This window comes from Myxocyprinus asiaticus, chromosome 26 (genome assembly GCF_019703515.2).
Source record: "Myxocyprinus asiaticus isolate MX2 ecotype Aquarium Trade chromosome 26, UBuf_Myxa_2, whole genome shotgun sequence".
NCBI lineage: Eukaryota > Metazoa > Chordata > Actinopteri > Cypriniformes > Catostomidae > Myxocyprinus > Myxocyprinus asiaticus.
This window is the reverse complement of record NC_059369.1, coordinates 28,608,381-28,627,678: the sequence shown is the minus strand read 5'-3', so window position 1 is coordinate 28,627,678 and position 19,298 is coordinate 28,608,381. Positions and strand designations below refer to the sequence as shown.

Below are 19,298 nucleotides of genomic sequence, written 5' to 3'. Positions count from 1 at the left end.
TGAATCACATCATCATATAAAAGTAAGTGCCTTGGGAATGACAGGAAAAGTTCCTAGATCTTGGATTAGCATTTTCAGGAACATGTAGCAATAGTCAAAGATGCAGTTGCACACAGGGATATACCAAAGGGCTTTCTTAGACATATAAAGACACCCATTATAACTGAGTGAGATTCTAATTATACATACAAGTTATATAAATTGACTCATTGTGTGTTATCATGTGCAACCCAAGCCCTGCAAGAAAAGCAAATGATGTGAATCAATATGAATTTGCATTCAATGCAGAACATTTTGAAATAGGTTTCTTGGAACCAAGTCAAAGCAAAGACAAATTAGACAAAATAACTGGCCATATTGTGTCTAAAATGTAAATTACTTGATATGAATTTCTTTGTTTATAGAAAAGTTATTTAAAAGCATGATTACATTCTCAATCACACTGTTTTCAATATCAGCTCGGCTGTGTGCAGCTTGATCTAACATTTGCTGTGCTCAGACCTCATAAAACAGATGTGGATTTCTCCAGCAAATTAGATGGATAGTGTGTTCCTTTCATGTATCAGCTGTGTTGGACTGTATAAACTCACACTGGGGGAGAGACAACATGTGAGTGGTCAGTCAGTGTATGGTGAGCAGTAGGTCTGCTGAAATTATTCTGCCAGTTCCAGCAGAGTGACGGACGGGCTCTGCACCTGTTATTCAGGCAGAAGTGCACAGGCAACTGGGAGCAAAGTGACCCCTGATGAAACAGCTGCATGGCTCAGATGGAGCCCAGCTCAGGGCAAAGGGTTGTTGCCATGGCAGTGCACCTAGTTTTCCTCTAGAGACATTACCAAAACTGTGGAGGTGGAGCTCACAGAAATCTGTAGTATGGAAATGAACTTCTGTGGAAATTAGTCTACTGTAAAATGGTGAATCTCCAGAAACCCGTCGTAGTCATATATTCCACCTCAAAATACAAATAAATAAACTATATTTTGCTTTAAGAAAATGAAGCCTACTTTTAGGACCATAAAGACTTATCAAATATAAAAATGATATATTATTTAAATTGGAAGCATTTGTACATATTTATCCATTTAAACATTTAATAATTAAATATTTATTCATATTTAATAATGTAATAATTTGTACTACAGTAATGAGAATAATTATTAGATTATAACGTCTCAATGAAAAAATCTTAGTGGTAATAAAAAAAAGGCTTCAGTTTCCTTAAAGTATTATTTCTTTTCTTTCTATAAATTTGTTCTTTTAATTCTGGGAAACTGTTTTTGTGAGATTCACCCAAAAATCATACAATATTTTGAATATTGGATTGATGGATTATTGCATTCATCATATTTGAAACAACAGGACAAACTAGATTAAATGACTTCTGAACTAAAGCTTAATTATGAAATGTCCAATATAAACAAATGAGTAATCTATCAGCATGTTTTCTCTACCCATTACTTCTTTATTAACAGGGAAATTTGTGTTGATTTGAAAAGAATGTAATTGTGAAAGGGCACGTACAGCAGTTCTTGGAACAGATGACTCATATTGTATTGCACCTATAATCCACTCCTCCCACCAGTGGTTTGTTCTCTCATAAAATACGGAGCGCATCGTTATTTACAAAACATGCCAAGAGAAAATGCCTTTGGTGATAACAGGGGCTTTAACACAAAATGTCTTAAAAGAAAATGTTATAATTGTTGAATAATTTGCTTTTTGACAACACTACCCTGCAGATTAAATTATGTATTTGTGTGGTTAAACATCTATGAATCAGATAACATCTGAAATAAGACATCTGAATTGATTCCCTAAGTTTTGGCACACTGTTAAACACCTCTTTGTTTGATTTTCCTATATGACTAATTGATGCCAAAGTAGCATATTTTCCATTTGATTTTGAACAATTCTGCCATCTGGAGTTGCAATGGAATATTTAGTACACAGACTTCACAGATTTCACTCAAACAACAGAAAACTTGAACCAGTTAAATGATTCAACATTGTAGAATTTAATGAATGACATAGATTCAGTAGCAAAAATATATATTTTTAAATGTAGTAGGTGATTGAGGTTGGGTAAAAACATCCAAATTAAAGGTGCACTCAGTAATTTTTTACCCATTAAAAAAGGTTCAACTCCTAAAGAAATTAATTGTTATTTTGAAACATATGTATAAAATCATGACCACTCACTTGAGATGAGGACTCTAGTCAAATCAGTAACCTTATAAAAGCTGTTTTATTCTACATGGGGCAGGGGTGCCCTTATGGGTGCTGCCATTTTAGAATCACATGTCCAGCTGAATACTACTCACTTAATCTCAGTAACCATCTTGTTATTAGACACTTTCACTCATGGATTAAATTTATCATGGCTGATTGTGAATAGTGAATTTCTACAATGGCATCTGTAACTGAAAACTATTGATTTTGAATGATGCTGCATCCACACCACTAGGTGTCACTGTAAGTCCAAGATGACACTAACAAAAAGTTACTGAGTGCACCTTTAAGTCTAAATACAGGATAGAATCAATCATTTTATTAGTTTAAAATAATGTTTATTATTACATTCATTATAGACTGAAAAAATATATTGATGCAAAATATGTAAACTAAAATGTACTGTTAAAAATTGACACAAGTATTCAAATAAATTGTTTTAATAGATTTCTGACAAATGTTTATCCTGAACTCCGTATTATTTTGTTGTACATGGTAATACAGTGCAATTTTTTATTTTAATCAATATAAAAATACAAAAAATTTTTTTTATGAATTTTAAAATACATTCTCAAAATGAATTAAAAAAGTTTTTAGTGGAGAAAATATTAAAAATGTAGTCAAAATGCCACACAAGATTGTTTTTGAAAATTACACCATTCCAGATGGCATAAATACATAAAAATAAAGAGTATATAACTGGAATGTAAGTTTAAAATGGCTCAGATATGATCATTTTCCTACCTTTCCAAAACAGCAGATAACATTCATTAGTCATTCTGAGAAAAAAAAATAAAAAATTCAAGCAGGCCAAATTGGTTTGTTTCCATCAAGACCTGCTGCACTACTGGGAACAGCAATTATCACTATTGGATTTATGTAGTTTTGTGGAATGTAAGAGTTTTGTGCTGCTTAACGATAAAATGTTTCATAAAAGCACAAACATAGTCTAGTCTGTAGTGGGCTTGGTAAATACATCACAGATGGTGAGCTCAGTTTTAGAAACTGCCATTGCCATATACAGTGGCTCAGAGAACTTATGCTCAAAACTGTACAGCAAAGAAAGAGCCCCATCCTTTGCCACACTATAAAAAGACAAGCGGCCCTCATTAAAATCCAGCAGCACCCCGACCTTACAGAGTCCAGTGGTGCACACAGGTGAAGCCACCTTATCGTGCATGGCTTCCACTTTCCCCTTTTCATATATTAGACACCAGGAATTGGGGTAGAAGCCAATACGACAAACATCCTTTTGCCCCTTTCTGCCTATTTGTCCATCACTGACTCCCACCTTCCAGCGGCCCTCATCAAGAGAAACCTCCACCTCCCAGTAGTAGCAGCCCCTATCTAGGGCATGGGAGCCAAGAACCTGTGGGAAAATGTTGAAGCGAGTCTCCTGCTCAGTGTAATCCTGCTGAGTCTCAGTGTACTGTACCGTCCTGTTTTCATCAGACAGTAGCAGTTTTGGATGGGCAGTATCAGGATCCAGAGTTGGGCTTATCCCATCTGCAGAAAGAAAGTAAAGGGCCTACGTGTCAGATATAATATTTGTGTATATTGATCAAAGTCTTCTTGTAGTCTCACTTAATATTTTGTTTTGCATGCCATGACAGCACATATGGATAACAACCTATGATAAAATGTTGTCACAACATTGCAATGAAGATTTATACAAGTATTTATGACATTTTGGGCTCTATTTTCATGACCTTGCAAGGCGCAGCGCAACTTGCAACAACCATGCGCAACGTCTTCTCTAATTTTCTTGAGAGCACCAATTCTACGTGCAGTATTCGTGTCAGCGCAAAACGCAAGTGGCGTGGGTGTTTGCGCTATCTGTGGGTGTATGCATGCAAACTGTGGGTGTATTGTATGTAAATGAAGTGGCGCAAAGCACAATTTGCTATTTTCCTGGGAAATAGGTCATTGCGCTAAGACATATCAAAAACACGTCTGTTTTTAGCGCTGAGTCTAAACTCAGTTCATGCATTTGCAGTTGATCTTGATGTAATCCTTCCTCATGATCACACAGCATGTTTTCATGAGCTGAATGGGAGGCTAAACAAAAAGTAAATTTGACGAGACTGCAGTATACCAAACAGACCCAACAGGCAGTGTGTGCAAGCCATTCACACATCACGAGCCGACAGCGCTTCACTTTCGGTTAATCGCGCGAGTAAACGCGATCGCTTTGCTTCGGTCAGGCTGCGCGGATGACAGCCTACATTCTGAGATTCATATGTTTCTTTATGCTTTCAGAACAACACGTGATGTAATAAGGAAAACACCACTATTAATCCTTGAGATTTCAAACCCAGCAGACAGGTACACCCTCCTTAAACCATGGTCACACTCAAAATTACATTAAACGATTAAAAGAGAAAATATAAACCCACGTCGTGTGGTTAAAAAAAACACACATGGCAAAATATAAATTATTCAGAATATAAATTAAACCTGGAAATAAAGTTTTAGGATTTTGCAGGTGCGATTTACCGAAAAGGGCTAAATAGTTGATCGGCTTGTGATACGCGAATCGCTTGCACACGCAGCGCGAGTCTCGTCATACTTTATAGTGTTTAGCCTCCCATTCAGCTGATGAAAACACGCTGCATAATCATGAGGAAGGATTACAACAAGATGTAGATTGGAATGCAGGTCAGGTGTGAAAAACGGCACAGCTGTTGACCAGGAAAATAAAAAAATGGCACTCCATATCAAAAAGGTTGCCGACCCATGATATAGTGGAACATCAAATAATGTCCTTGACAATCACTGTTGTAGCCGTTTCATTAAAAAAATGTACTAGATTATATTTCTATTATTATGTTTATATTTACAATTGTATTTATAATATAATTTGTATTGGTATTTTTCCACCTGTTGTCACAGAGTGATTTTTAAATCACTGCAAAAAGTGCCAGTGAAAGAAGTTGGAGAGGATAAAATGTTTAGATTTGGTATATGATTTTTTGAACACTTCGTTAAATTTGTTTATATGTTCATTTCGTTTGAAGTGTAATTTGAATTAAGAAATATTTTTTGTCAAATTGTAATAATATTTATATTCTCTTTAATTTAATGGAGCATCCAGATGCCGACAAAAATAAAATTTTCTATGTGTATATAAGGAGCTCTGTTTTACTAATATGCCTTATATTCAACAAAAACGCAGTATATGCACAAAAGAATGTAAGTCCATATTTCTGTTCTTTTAATTCATTGCATACAGTCTGTTTACACTACCGACTTCTTATGAATGTGCTGTCTTTGTTTATATAGTCTATTCCATGACAGCCTGACATGGAATAGACTATATAAAAGGATGCAGACAGTGTGATAATCAGAGAAGAACCTCAGAATTAAACTGCAATTTCCCGGCCAACTAGTACTTCGCGCCTGCAAATTTTGCCAAATCCACTTGCGTCTAGACTTAGCACATTTTTGCATGAAAATACCAAAACTTCATGACCATGGCCACTGACTTTGCACGTATGAATTATCGCATAGAGCTACGCTCTTAAAATAGGGCCCTTTATATATTTATTTCACAGCTCTCAGGAACACTTGATTCTGACTGGTCAATCGTGGCATTCTGCAGTCAAATATTTTTGTACATTGACTGCTAAGATGTAAATGTATATGACTGTTGGCCCAATCTCCTACATAGCTGTGCTAGTTTCATGTCTCTTGTATCATCCTCTCACGTAATAAAATAATTTAAGCTCAAACCAATATTTCACAGCTATTTATTTACTTATTTAATTGGTAAGTAGCCATATAATAAGTTGGATAATCCTCTGCTTCGCTAAACAACATTTATTTTGCGCTATAGACCAGCTGATTGTACACCTTCCATTACATAATAAGAGTATGTAATGTATAGAATAATTAAATGTGTAAGAGACTCACACAGCAATCTGAACGGGTCTCTGTGAGGCAGTGATATGAGGACAGTGTCCAGTCTCCGCTCAGTCCAGTCTTGAAGACAGTCCAGTCGGCCCTGGTTTACCTCCTGAGGAGGCTTGAGGTTTTGCACAGGATCAGACAGTCCATTCAGTCTGAACAAGGAATGGAAGATTATTAAAGATTACCACTAACAAATTTAATGAGCACAATTACCCAATTCAAATAAAATTTGAAATTCAAAACATTACACTCACTGTGCTGCTATCTTGCTGTATTCCTAAAATAAAGAGTAACAGTTGCATTATATATACTACATATATTGCAAAAATAATGAAATCATCAAATATATCAATCAAGCAATGACATTTCTATTGGATTAATGTGTATTAGACACAAGTCTTGCAGGCCCTGTTCAGAACTTGTATTAACATCTGTCTCTGGTGATCTGATCACAAGTGGTCAGCTGGGACAGATTGCTGTTTACACCAGGTATTAACATGCATCTCAAATGCATCTCCTGTGACCACTTGTGACTGGATTTCAAGGGGATTGTCTCTGATTTCATGACTGCATACATCACTCACATCATTACTAGATATTGATAAAACTGATGGATGATTGACAGGTGAGCAGATGATTAGGGGCACATCAGGATGGATTAGTGTTTACACTATTATTTCAATGTGACCACATGCATTTCTGACCTTCTCTGAAAGTGGTTTGAGATATCTAATCAAAACGTTTTGGAACCCTTATACACCTGATCGAATCACCCAAGACGAATGTTAATACCAAATGTAACCAGGGCCCTACGAACTTCATACTACATTCGCTATTTGTCATACCATGATAAAGGCTTGGTCCTGGTATTGTGACGGCTCTTGTTCAGTGGTCATTCCTTGTAGGGTGTTTAATATGCTCTGACTAGATATCAGGGCACCCTGCAAGGTGTCAAGCTGCCTCTCGATGCTCCCTAGCACTCTGTCCTTTTCCTGAGCCAAACAGTGCATTGCCTGTGCCTCTTCATGCTCCAGAGCCTCCCGCATGGCCTGATAGTGCTGCAACACAGCTGCTCGCACTTCCTCCAGACCTGTCTGCAAGAATCAGAGAAGAGAAAAAAAGAAATCAGGGAAGCAGGACAACTACACAAGAAATTGCCAAAAGAGAGCTTAAACACTGTTAAATTGAGTACTCTGTATTTGTTTTGTTTTTTTGTTTTTTGCTAATGCTAAACTTTTAAATAGAAAGAAATGATAATAGTCAAATAGTATATACCTATATCAGTCTTTTAGAAAAAGATACTTTATTCTACAAATGGTGCTGGGCACATTCATGAGCACCACAATGTTGGGATCACATGACCAGATGCATATTACTGGCTTTATCTCAATAATTCCTTGGAATTGGACACTTTCAATAGTAGAATTTTGTTTTTGTTTTTATCATTGTTGACTGTAAATAGTGCATTTTTGTATTATATCAGTACTGATCATTTTCATTTTTGTGTTACGCTGCATCTACACTGCGAGGTACACCTTTAACAAGACATAGCAACAAAAATGTTTTTTAAATGCCTAAATAAATAACTTTAACAATGAAATCAATAAATTAGTTCTAACACTTACCTGGACACCATGTTTTTTCTCACTGAGCACAAAGGCTTTTTCCACAATGGACTTTTCTGTTTTTTGTATTTTTGTCATCTCATCCTTCAGTGAGTCCTGAGACAATAGTGTAGAAAAAACGTTTTAGAAAACTAAGCAAAAAATAACAAAATGGATCTCAAAAATAGACCAATAAAAACTAGTGTTTGCTATTGTCTAACAATAGATATATGAATATATTGAATCTTTGTTGGAAATAGCTTTGCACTATAAAATTACTCTTTAAATTATTTGTATTCAGAACAGGACAAACTACTTATTTAAGACCCCATGAAATCAAAAGTTTTGTGACGTTTAGTTCATGTCTATGTAGCTTTGCATGACAGTGTACTACTAAAAGTTGTCAAAATGATCTTTTAACAGATATACATTTAGAATTTACAGTCTTTCTCTTCTGGGAAAATGGATCGAATATTTTGATGACTCAAAAAAGAAAAAAGAAAGAAAAGAAAACCTTGATGACAAATCTCAGACCCCCTTTTACACCTGGTCTTATGATGCGTCTCGGGTCATCCGATCACATGTGGTCAGGTGAGACACATTGCCGTGTACACCTGGTCGCTTAAATGCCTCTCCTGCGACCACTTGTGTTTGGATTTCGAGGGGAGAGTCTACATCAATGCAATACTGCATGACAATAAACCACAAGAAAGTCATAAAAGGCCAATAAAGCACCAAAAAACAAAACAAAACAAAAAATGGTGCACTGTTTCTCCCAGATGCGACTGAAATGTAATCTAAGCACAAATGCAACATTTTGAGCAGAATTCTCAGTTATTTTAGAGGAGTAACTGTATTAACTGAGCTTCAGATCTTTGCTTTTAATTTGCATGTTGATATCAGACAGATTTAAGAAGATATGTGAAGTTCCTGTGTTTGTATATGTATGCACTTTTTCACATTTTCAGATCAGGCGGTTATTTCGATTTAAAGCTGCTCATAACCGGCAAAGTGTAAACTTTTGTTTTAGCACAGTGGCTGATACATTCACTGCTGTCCGGGATGCATAAGAATGGATTAACGTTAACAACTCAAATGCAAAGTGGTCACATGCGTTTTTGACTACCTCTGTATGTTTTTTGTGATCCAATCACAAAAGTTTTGCACCGTTTAAACCTGTGTTTAGCGCTGACCACATGTGATCGGATCACCTGAAACGCTTCTTAATATCAGGTGTAAACGGGGTCTTAAGGCCAAAATATACAGTACTTAGATTTTGACACGAATGCTCAGTGTCTGCGTACAGTTGAATGCTAGCCTTTCAAAGTATACTCCATATAACTGTGCACGCATTCACATGCATTTGGCGCATGCACGCTATGACTGCTATAAGACATTAGACTATTTCTCTTCAGGAATTTAGACCTTTATAGATGTCTTTATAGTCCTTCGGACTCGAGTTATACAATTGCAGGTATCTCCTGATTTCCTCATATATGCGCGCTTGACGTACACATCCACTGCTGTTGTTTTTACTTTCGTCTCCTGTTGTTTAGTAGCGATTACCTCTTTTTCTAGTGCTTCTTAGTGACAACAATGGCTCAAATGTGAGTGTTGCCATCTTGTGGACACTAACTAGCGCAACAAATTGCATGAGCATTCTGCGCATTCAAAGACGTGCAGTTAGAAAAATCAGGCTGCGCGCATTCAGTGCTTGCACTCTCTGCCGATGACGAGATTTGCGTCACACGGACAAAGGATACTTTGGGCTTTACGCCTCATCGGCATATCCAAGTTTTGTTCCTATAAAATGCCAACTAGAATGAGATTGTCTTCACCGCTATAGTGCCTCTGATTAGCAATAGCAACTATCAAATCATGGTTAATGGGTGTGACGTAAACTGAAGGCAATTGGCTATTTTAAAAAGGGGATGAGCTCTTCAATATGTCCCACCCAAACTTCCTGTTTTAATAGGAAACATGTCAACACATGAAAGAAAGATGTGCTCATCAAGCCATTTCATGGGGTCTTTTTAGAAAACTTTTTAGAGAGGGAAAAAAGTGTCAATTTCAAATGTAAACAATTTTAGGCATTGACTCACTCTGAGTTTCTGCTCTGCCTTACGGATGCTGATGCACTCATGGCCCTTATGTGATCCGACCAAGGAACACACAGTGCACACACACACTCCACATGATTGACAGTAAATGCGGTTCATCTCCTGGTGCTCCTGGCATCTCCAGAGAGACACATCCTCCACAGCGTTCACAAGCGGATGGTTCTGAAACACTGGCTTTTCCAGATGTGCACGCAGATGCTCAGAGCACATTGATGCCCCACATACCAGGCAGGTTTTCACTGCCACCTTCTGGTCTGAAGAAAGACAGTAATGGCAGGGCACATGGGTGCTACTGGAGAGTCTCTCTGTTGATGTACTTGGGACACTAAAGACTGAAGGCTCTTCACTATTAGAAGGACTCATTTGTTCCTGCGGCCCAGTCGAATGAGTGGTCGCATTCACTCTTGGTAAGTCACTGGCTTTAGAAGAGGTGTCTCTTGTAATTGGTGTCTCTTTTGAGGATTCTTTCTCTCCTTGAAGTGTGTTGCTTTTTCTGTGTGCCTCTGCGTTTCTACAGGAAGCAACAGGCAGGTCCTCCCTTACTGAGCTTGTGTTCCTGTCTGGTGATGATTCTATATGAGGAGATGCGATTTCATTAGATGATGTTGTTTCTGGATGTGTGTGTTGTGTTGATGTTTCACTAGTAGAAATATTCCTCCAAACCACGGATGGAGACTGGCTTCCAGATGGGCACTCATCTGCTGTGGGCTTTCTTTTAGGTGGTGCTGGTGTGTCATCATCAGAATCAATAATGTCGATCACATTATTAGAGTCAGTGACATGGAGGTAACTAGATGGTGCTGAACCCAGTCTGTATCCACCACTGTACTTCCCGGGGAATGCAGAACTGGACTTCCTCTTCCCAAGCAATGTCTTGGTGGAATATCGGGCAGATAGCTTCTTTCCAAGTGTCCAACCTACACGAAAACAAAGTATTGTTTGATTGAACAGTGGGGTTCAAAATGCTGAGCCAACATTGACCGTGTTCAAAAGGTTTTCTTGCTTTCATTAAAGCACACAAGATGTTCTTTGGAACATTCTCAAATCAAACTGGGCTAACATGGATCATCAAGTTTTGCACAAACTTGTGGAGTTGTGCTTGAGTGCAGGCTGTCATTAAAGCAAAAGGGGGGCAAGCAACATTCCAGTAGTAATAAATTCTGAAATTAATGCTAATTGAACATTTTCAGATCAACTTTTCACTTTTATATGAATGCACCCCCTTCACTATTAAAGGAATATTCCGGGTTCAATATAAGTTAAGCTCAATAGACAGCATTTGTGGCATAATGTTGATTATCACAAAACAAATAATTTCCACTTGTCCCTCCCTTTATTTATAAAAGCAAAAGTGAATGGGGCCAATTCGTAAACTTTAAAATACTCACTGTTTCAAAAGTATTGCAAAAAGGCAACAATATGCATGTTAACATGATTTTAGTGTGATGAAATCATTTACAAACCTTTTCTGTGTAAAGTTATATCTAATTTTTCAAGTTCGTTGTCATGATGACGTAATGCTGTAAACCCTAAAACGACCATAAAAACAACAAATAATCAGCTTAAATAATACACAATTTTTAACAGAAGAATTCATATAAGTGCTTTTATAAAATTATACGTTTCATATTTCTGCCTTTAAACCCTCCAAAAACTGGCCCCATTCACTTCCATTGTAAGTGCCTCACTGTAACCTGGATTTGTTCTTTTTTTTTTTTAAAGAAAAGGAGGGACTAGTCAGAATTAGTTTTTGTGATAATCATCATTATGCTACAAATGCTGTCTCTTGATATTAACTTGTATCAAAGTCCTTTTCAAGGCAAGTCAGTCCACTTGGTGGACATTTTGGGAATGCTCCAGGGGAGGTTTTTTTTTATGGATACAAGCAGCATGAAAGTTCAGCTCCTATCTACTTGAATGGGAAAAAAAAATTAAATCTCCAAAACAGTTGGTCCAGATTACGATCAAATAACATTTCAAATCTGCAGTAAAATCCTGACAATGGTATCATAAGTTGTGCTTCTTTAGCTCAGATCACACTAAAAAACTCTATTTGTCAGGCTGGTCCAGCTTATTTGCATGTGTGTTCTCGATTTGATTGACAGGAGATGTCAGAGACCATTTAGCAAGAGACAGACCACTGGTATTAATAAAATGAATGGGAGAAATTGGAACACACAATGGGAAATAAATGGATGTAGAAAAGCAATAACCTTTTAGATACAGACATCGTCTGTCAGTCAACTCAATAAAGCGTATGCACATTAGCTAAAGCCTGAAAGATTGAAACATTTTTAGTATGCATAACCGCTAAAAAAGCACAATTTATGATCATTAGGATACATTGTTGTCAGGTTTTACTGCTGATTTTAAATGTTCTTTTGATTGTAATCTTGACCAAGCTGTCAAGCCCACCCCGGAGAGTTCCAAAGACGGCTGCAAAATGGACTGACTTGCCTTGAAAGGGACATTGCCGATGTCTGCATCTAAAAGGTGATTGGCTCATTTACCTGTAATGGGGCAGTCACACTAGGCTTTGAGCGTGCTATTTTTTTTTCCCGGACAACGCAACAGATCAGGAAATGATGTCACGCAGAAGGGCTTCTTGTGAAAGTAAAAAATACATCACAAATTAATAATTTCATTTTATAAATGTTAAAACTATTGTTGTCTACACACTTTCCTGTAACCAAAAAAAAAAAAAAACACAAAACTTTGAAAAATGTATTTATTGAATTAGGCCAAGAGGTCAGAAAGAGGTTAGCGTGTGACATTTCAATCTTCTTTTGGTCACGCGTTGTCACGTAATATGGACTCGTGATTCAGAGTTCAACAAACTTGAAGCGTAGTACAAAAATTCTTCGCATGAAGTTGCGTTTCCGGTCTCCCGCGTTTGAATGGGAGTGAATGAAGCGCAAAATGTAGTGTGACCGCCCCTTAAAGGAATAGTTCACCCAAAAATGAAAAGTTCTATCATAATTTACTCACCCTTATGCCATCCCTGATTTGTATGACATTCTTTCATCTGCTGAACTCAAATGAAGATTTTTAGAAGAATTTCTCAGCTGTTTTGAAGCTCCAAAAATCACACAAGTCAGCATAATAGTAATCCATAAGACCCCAGTGGTTAAATCAATGTCTTCAGAAGCAATATGACAGGTGTGGGTGAGAAATAGATCAATATTTAAGACCTTTTTTTACAATAAATTCGCCTCCCTGCCCAGTCAATCTCCAATTTAACGTTCACTTTCACATTCATCTTCTTGTGTTTTTGGTTGTTCGCATTCTCAGGGCTCTACAATGCGACTGAAAATTACTGTGTGCGACTGTGAAAAAATATTTAGACGCACCGATGTGAGTCACCCAATTTAAGAAGGGGTGGGAGAAAAAATCTATTCTCTGATCAATCTATTCTGAGAATGTGGCAGCGCAGTGGCGCTTATGCACGTGCCAGAGTCAGATGTTAGAAACGCACATATCCTAAAGCCAAGCGCATCCTACAAAACTGATCGCAGACCTGATGTATCAACCACACCCCATTCGTTTCCTAATGAACCTACGATCCCGAAATTAATTCACAAACTCGCGCACATGGCAATGGGAGAGTTGATTTCGTGATTACATGTCAACAAAGAACAAGAAATACCAGCTCGTTAATGCACTAATTTGCACAACAAGTGAAAATAAAACACCTGAAATAATGAGACAGCAGTTCGGGAGACGTAGGTGATGTTTTAATTTTCTAATTATTTTTTGCCTGCTGCTTCCCACTCACTTTTACTCCTCTTGCGCTCTTTCATTTGCTGTTGCTCATTGCCGGTCTCTCGCTCGTCGGGAAGAGTGCGCACATTTAATAGTACTGTGTTTCGAAAACCAATATTTATTGTCTTTCATTTATTTTCTTGTGTAAAGTGGTCAGTGTTTATCACTTTTTATGATGGACAATACCATACAAAGGCTGCACAATACACCAACAAAACAGTTACTTGGTTTGAGTGTGGATTTCGTAGTTACTGCAATTTTCTCAAAACCTGCATAGCTGTCAGTCTAAGAACCCCAATTTTGGTCAAAATGTGAAGTTACTGTGTTTTGCATTTGCACAGCAGAATAATAATTATTATTTTTTTTTTAGATGTATCAGGAATCGTTTTGAAATCGGCTCGTGACTCCGCAGAATCGGATCGAATTGTGAGGTGCCTAAAGATTCCTGACCCTAGACTGAAGCTCATGAAATGCTGTAGTACAATCTGAATAAAAATTACAACTCCCAAATGCATTTGCACTGCGCAATAGTTATGTTTCACACTGCGACTGGCTGCTTTTCATCCCTTCAATCAACTGAGCAAGCGCGAAAATGTTGTGCAAGACGTTTTATTCAGCTTGAATGAAATGAAAAACATCAAATTTTACTTTCAAAGTTAAAAGTTTACAAAGCCTGGCCAACTGAAATATGCAGCATCTGATTGTTGTACATTGTGTGACAGGAACATTAATTATGTTCAGCATTGCAGATGTCAATTTAGAGTTCTTAAATATATTTAAGAGGACCACACTTCAAAGCGAACATTGTGTTTTTGTATATTTATGTTCACAATGTGAAACGTTGTTTTTTTGCAGACAGCCTGTCAAATTAACTAAAAATATTACATTTGGTGTATAAGAATTTTAACTCCTTTGTCATGACTCACACTATGTTCCTGAATTTTGTCATAATTGATGAGCTCAGTTTTCTCATGCCTTTTTGTGCATGTTATATTGTGGCACATTAACATTACCATCTCTTAAAAAAACTGGACTACAACTGTGCTCCTACATTTTTTTAATTAGGAGAACAAGTGCTCCTAAAAACTGTAAGCATAAAGCCCTGATTCTTCATGCATATCGCCACCTACTGGGCAGGGAGAAGAATTTCTAGCAAAAAAGGATTTAAATATTGATCTGTTTCTCACCCACACCCATCACATCACATCTGAAGATATGGATTAAAACCCTGGAGTCGTATGGATTACTTTTATGATGCCTTTATGTGCTTTTTTGGAGCATCAACATTTTGGCAGCCATTTACTTGTACTTTATGGACCAACAGAGCTAAAATATTCTTCTAAAAATCTTCATTTGTGTTCTGCAGAAGAAAGAAAGTCATACACAACTAGGATGGCATGAGGATGAGTAAATGATGAGAGAATTTTCATTTTTGGGTGAACTATCCCTTTAAGGCGGGACTTCCTTTTTTGCATGCGCCATATTGGGCATTCCAATTTCTCTTATGCATTTTAATACAAGTGCTCTGTCTCTGGTTAAATAGACCTAATTCACGCTAGCACCAGCTTTGATTTTTAATGGGAATGACAACGAGGCTGTGAGGGATAGTCTTACCATCTCCTTGATGGCACGAATGGTATAAAGCTGTAAAAAACTCATGTTGTCTGGAGTTCCCTTACGATTCAGTACACTTGACATTGCGTTTATAAACGCATATGGGAGTTCCTTCTTACATTACCTAGTTGAAACCTCTCTACAATAACGCCAATAGTCTAATATTGGCTATGGTGTTTGAGCCCTGCTTGTTTTGGCGCGAAGCTGTCCGCTACAAAAACAGGTGCACAAACACCATTTCCTCAGAATTTCTTCCTTCAAGACAGCGATCATCTCTTGTCTAGAAGCCCTCTACACTTCGCCGTCGATATACACGGGTCAGCGGGCAGACTCTTCACGGCAACGTGAAGACTCTCTGCTCCCCTGCAGTGCTCCGGCGAACATCACTCCACCTCGCCGCTTGAAGCATCGCTGGTGAACGGGCCTCAGCATCGTGATTCCCCGCAGTGCTTCGGCAAGTGTTGTGTATCCTTACAAAACAATTGCATATTGTGTGAAATCTAAATATATATTTATTTATATATCTAAAAGAGTCGCTTCCATGTTCACGTCTGTTTAAAGATGTCGTTCCGTAAGTGTTCCTTGTGCGAGAGGCACATCCTGCCATCAGATCAGCATGAGAGCTGCATTTACTGTCTGGGCTGCGCCCACACAGAGTCAGCTCTCATGGAGACAGACTGTCCTCACTGCGAGGGCATGAGTCTCAAGACGCTTCGCTCGTGTTTCACCCTCATTCTGTGGGACGATTCAGCCTCACGTGCCCTCCAACCCGCCTCTTCTGTTATACCCAAGGAGGCACAGCGGGGCCGCGAGGCTGAGCAGAATGAATTTGAGGTGGTCCTCGTGCCGGCACATGGCCCGCGAGCCCCTCAATCTCCACGAGGCGCATCTTTGCCGATACGCTATGTGCGAGACAAGCTCCGGCCCTCTGAAAGAGCACGCAGTCCCGTCTCATTCAGAGGTTCTGACGCTGGGGATGATAATGATGATGACATGTCTCTCGCTGCATCAGGTGAGTGGTAAGTGGATGATGCTGCCACCCCTCCCCCAGTGAGGGCAAGGTGTGTGCACCTGCCACTGACAGGGAAATGCTCCGCGTCCTTACAAGGGCGGTTGAAGTGCTTAACCTCGAGTGGTCTCCCCCAGAGGAACCTGAACAGTCTCGGCTCGATGAATGGTTCCTTCAGTCCGGATGCCGTCAAGCGGCCGCGTATACTTCTGCTGTATATAGAACTGTATAAGTCCTGGCGTGCACCCTTCTTAGCACACTCACACAGTGATGCCATCCTCTCTATTGTGGATCATGGGGAAGTAAACGGTTATGCCCAACTTCCCCCTGTCGAGGAGGCAGTAGCGGCACACCTCTGCCCACTGAGTAAAAGGGCATGGAAATCACGCCCCATACATCCTTCCAAGCCGTGTCTACAAATGTCCACACTGACTGGAAAAGCTTACTCAGTGGCAGGACAAGCTGGATCAGCACTCCACGCAATGGCAGTGCTCCAGGTGTTTCAAGCCAAGCTCCTCAAGCAAATGGACGAGCAAGGCTTTGATCCAGAGACATTCAAAGAGCACCAGACCACTACAGACTTAGCGCTGCATGCCACGAAAGTCACTGTGCAGGCTATTGGCAAGTCCATGGGCAACCTGGTAGTTCTGGATCGACATGTATGGCTGACCCTCACAGAAATGAGTGATAAGGAAAAAGCCACTCAGTTGGCTCCAGTGTCTCCGGCCTCCTTGGCGGCTCTGTGAATACGTTTTCTGAGCGTTACGTAGCAACTCAGCAGCAATCACAGGCTATGCCAAAATGGAGTACAAAACAGCTGGTTTGCCCTCACTCTGTTTCGAGCCAGTGCCCGACTAAAAGCCCCATACCTGCTGCCTCAGCGCTGGCACCTGCCGCTGCCGAGCCACCGGTGAGGCTAAGCAAGCCGTGGCCCAAACAGAAGCGGCCATATCAGCGTATCAGGTATTTCAGAATGGGTGCAAAAAATGATCGAACATGGTTATACGATACAATTTGCACACCGGCCACCCTGTTTCAATGCTGCTCTATATGCCGAAATACACAATCTCCTCGTGAAAAGCGTGATAGAGGTTGTGCCAAATTGTCAAGCCCAAAAAGGGTTTTACAGCCATCATTTTCTTGTCCCAAAGGAAAATGGTGTGCTTCGGCCGATCCTGGATCTGAGACATTTGAATCGCGCACTCACAATGCACCCATTCAAAATGATTACTCAGAAAGTAATCTAATCGCATGTACGCCCACACGATTGGTTTGCGTCGATAGATCTGAAGGATGCGTACTTTCATATCCAAACTGTATGACATCACAGGATGTTTTTGAGATTTGCGTTCGAGGGAACAACGTATCAATTCAAAGTCCTGACCTTTGGACTGTCTCTGGCTCCTCGCATGTTCACAAAGCACATTGATGCAGTTCTCACCCATCTGAAACTGAGCGGCGTGCGCATCTTGAACTACCTCAACGATTGACTGTTACTGGCACAATCAGAGGCTCTGCTTGTGCCAGTTATGGCTCTCACATTAGCAAGGTTTTACAACCCAGACGTAACGTCTCTCTCTCTCTTCACAAGTCCTCTCTGTTTAGAGCACTTGCTATTTCATTGGCCAAATATATATAATTATGCTCCTCCCTTTAAGGACGAGCTCCCCATCTTTTTACACAACCGCCTGCATTAAGGCCACTGTAATTTACCATAAGTCACAAGCACTTACACTATAAATAAACTCCATTCCCAACTGGGTTTGTGAAGGAGCTAATTCACTCCCCTCCTGGCCCAACAAGAGGGTCACTCACTGCGGCATACTCATGTCAGTCGCTGTCCCACGAGACTGTGGCGTCATGCTTCCTTTCTGGGAGGTTATGTCGTGTAGTGCGGCGTGATGGGATTCTGTTCCCCATATGCATTAATAAATGCAATGTCAAGTGTACTGAGTTGTAAGGGAATGTCTCAGTTACATACGTAACCTCGGTTCCCTGAGACGAAGGGAACGAGACATTGCGAACGCTAGCCACACTACAAGACTCAAGAGTTCTTGAGGCATGAGTGATGCGCTCCTTGTTCTCAGTCAGAAATTGAGGAAATGGTGTTTGTGCACCTGTTTTTATAGCAGACAACTTCGCGCCAAAACAGGTGGGACTCAAACACCATAGCCAATATTAGAATATTGCCGTTATTGTAGAGAGGTTTCAGCTAGGTCCTGTAAGAAGACACTCCCACTTGCGTTGATAAACGCAATGTCTCGTTCCCTTGGTCTCAGGGAACAGAGGTTACGTACGAAACCGAGAAGTTCTTTGTCCACTCAATGTTCTTGGAAATATTCTTTTCAATGTTTTGTCCGCAGAACGATCCAAAAACATTTTAAACTGCAGTACAGCCATTAAAGTGACTGTAAGTCTATCCCTCACAGTGTCGTTGTTATTCCCATTAAAAATCAAAGAAGGCGCAAGCGTGCATAAGGTAGTCTCTCTGCTTGCATTGAACCCGGAGTATTCCTTAATATGCTTTAATTGAAACAGATCAAGTACAGATCACAGGCATGTGTCCTACTTCATGAGCAATTTATAAATAAAATCAAAAACTCTCAGCTAACATTTACTTTGTTCTTTTTTTTTTTTTTTTAATGAAACATACTTGCGCTGGGTCTGGCTGTTGATGTTGAGGCTCCATCCGAAAAGTCTGGCAGTTCCTTGTACTCGTACTTGCATTCGGGGCAGAAATAAGGTCCAGTCGATGATCCGCTCCATAACTCACCGATACAGCCTTGACAGAAGGTGTGTTCGCAGCTCAGCCTCACCTGATTCCGACAGTCTTCATGACACAGCGGGCATTTGAGGGGTTTATCATTAGACGCTCCCATATTATATTGTTTGTGTACAGCAACATGTACTCTTGAAAAACGAAACCGATCTTACACAGTGTGGGCGGAGCCTGACCTTTTGAACACAAACACAGCATTTACATTTCTCTTAAAGCGACAGTGCACAATATTTTATTTGGATGACGAAAATTTGGCATACTTTATAGATCTC

At 39.4% G+C, this 19,298-nt stretch overlaps 1 protein-coding gene across 2 annotated transcripts; it reads right to left on the bottom strand.

Annotated features, from left to right (window-relative positions):
• Window positions 1–1,572: 1,572 nt before the first annotated feature.
• Window positions 1,573–19,175, bottom strand: LOC127416807 (E3 ubiquitin/ISG15 ligase TRIM25-like). Of its 2 annotated transcripts, XM_051656356.1 has the most exons (8): window positions 18,901–19,175; window positions 11,326–11,391; window positions 9,845–10,779; window positions 7,764–7,859; window positions 6,984–7,232; window positions 6,393–6,415; window positions 6,142–6,290; window positions 1,573–3,735 (listed from the first exon to the last, which is right to left on the bottom strand). In XM_051656356.1, the coding sequence occupies exons 1-8, from the start codon at window positions 19,124–19,126 to the stop codon at window positions 3,179–3,181; spliced, it is 2,301 nt and encodes a 766-aa protein (XP_051512316.1). In that variant the 5' UTR covers window positions 19,127–19,175; the 3' UTR covers window positions 1,573–3,178. The 2 variants fall into 2 exon arrangements, with proteins under 2 accessions (XP_051512316.1, XP_051512317.1); XM_051656357.1 differs by lacking the exon at window positions 11,326–11,391 and having other exon boundaries at window positions 1,576–3,735.
• Between the last annotated feature and the right edge of the window lie 123 nt (window positions 19,176–19,298).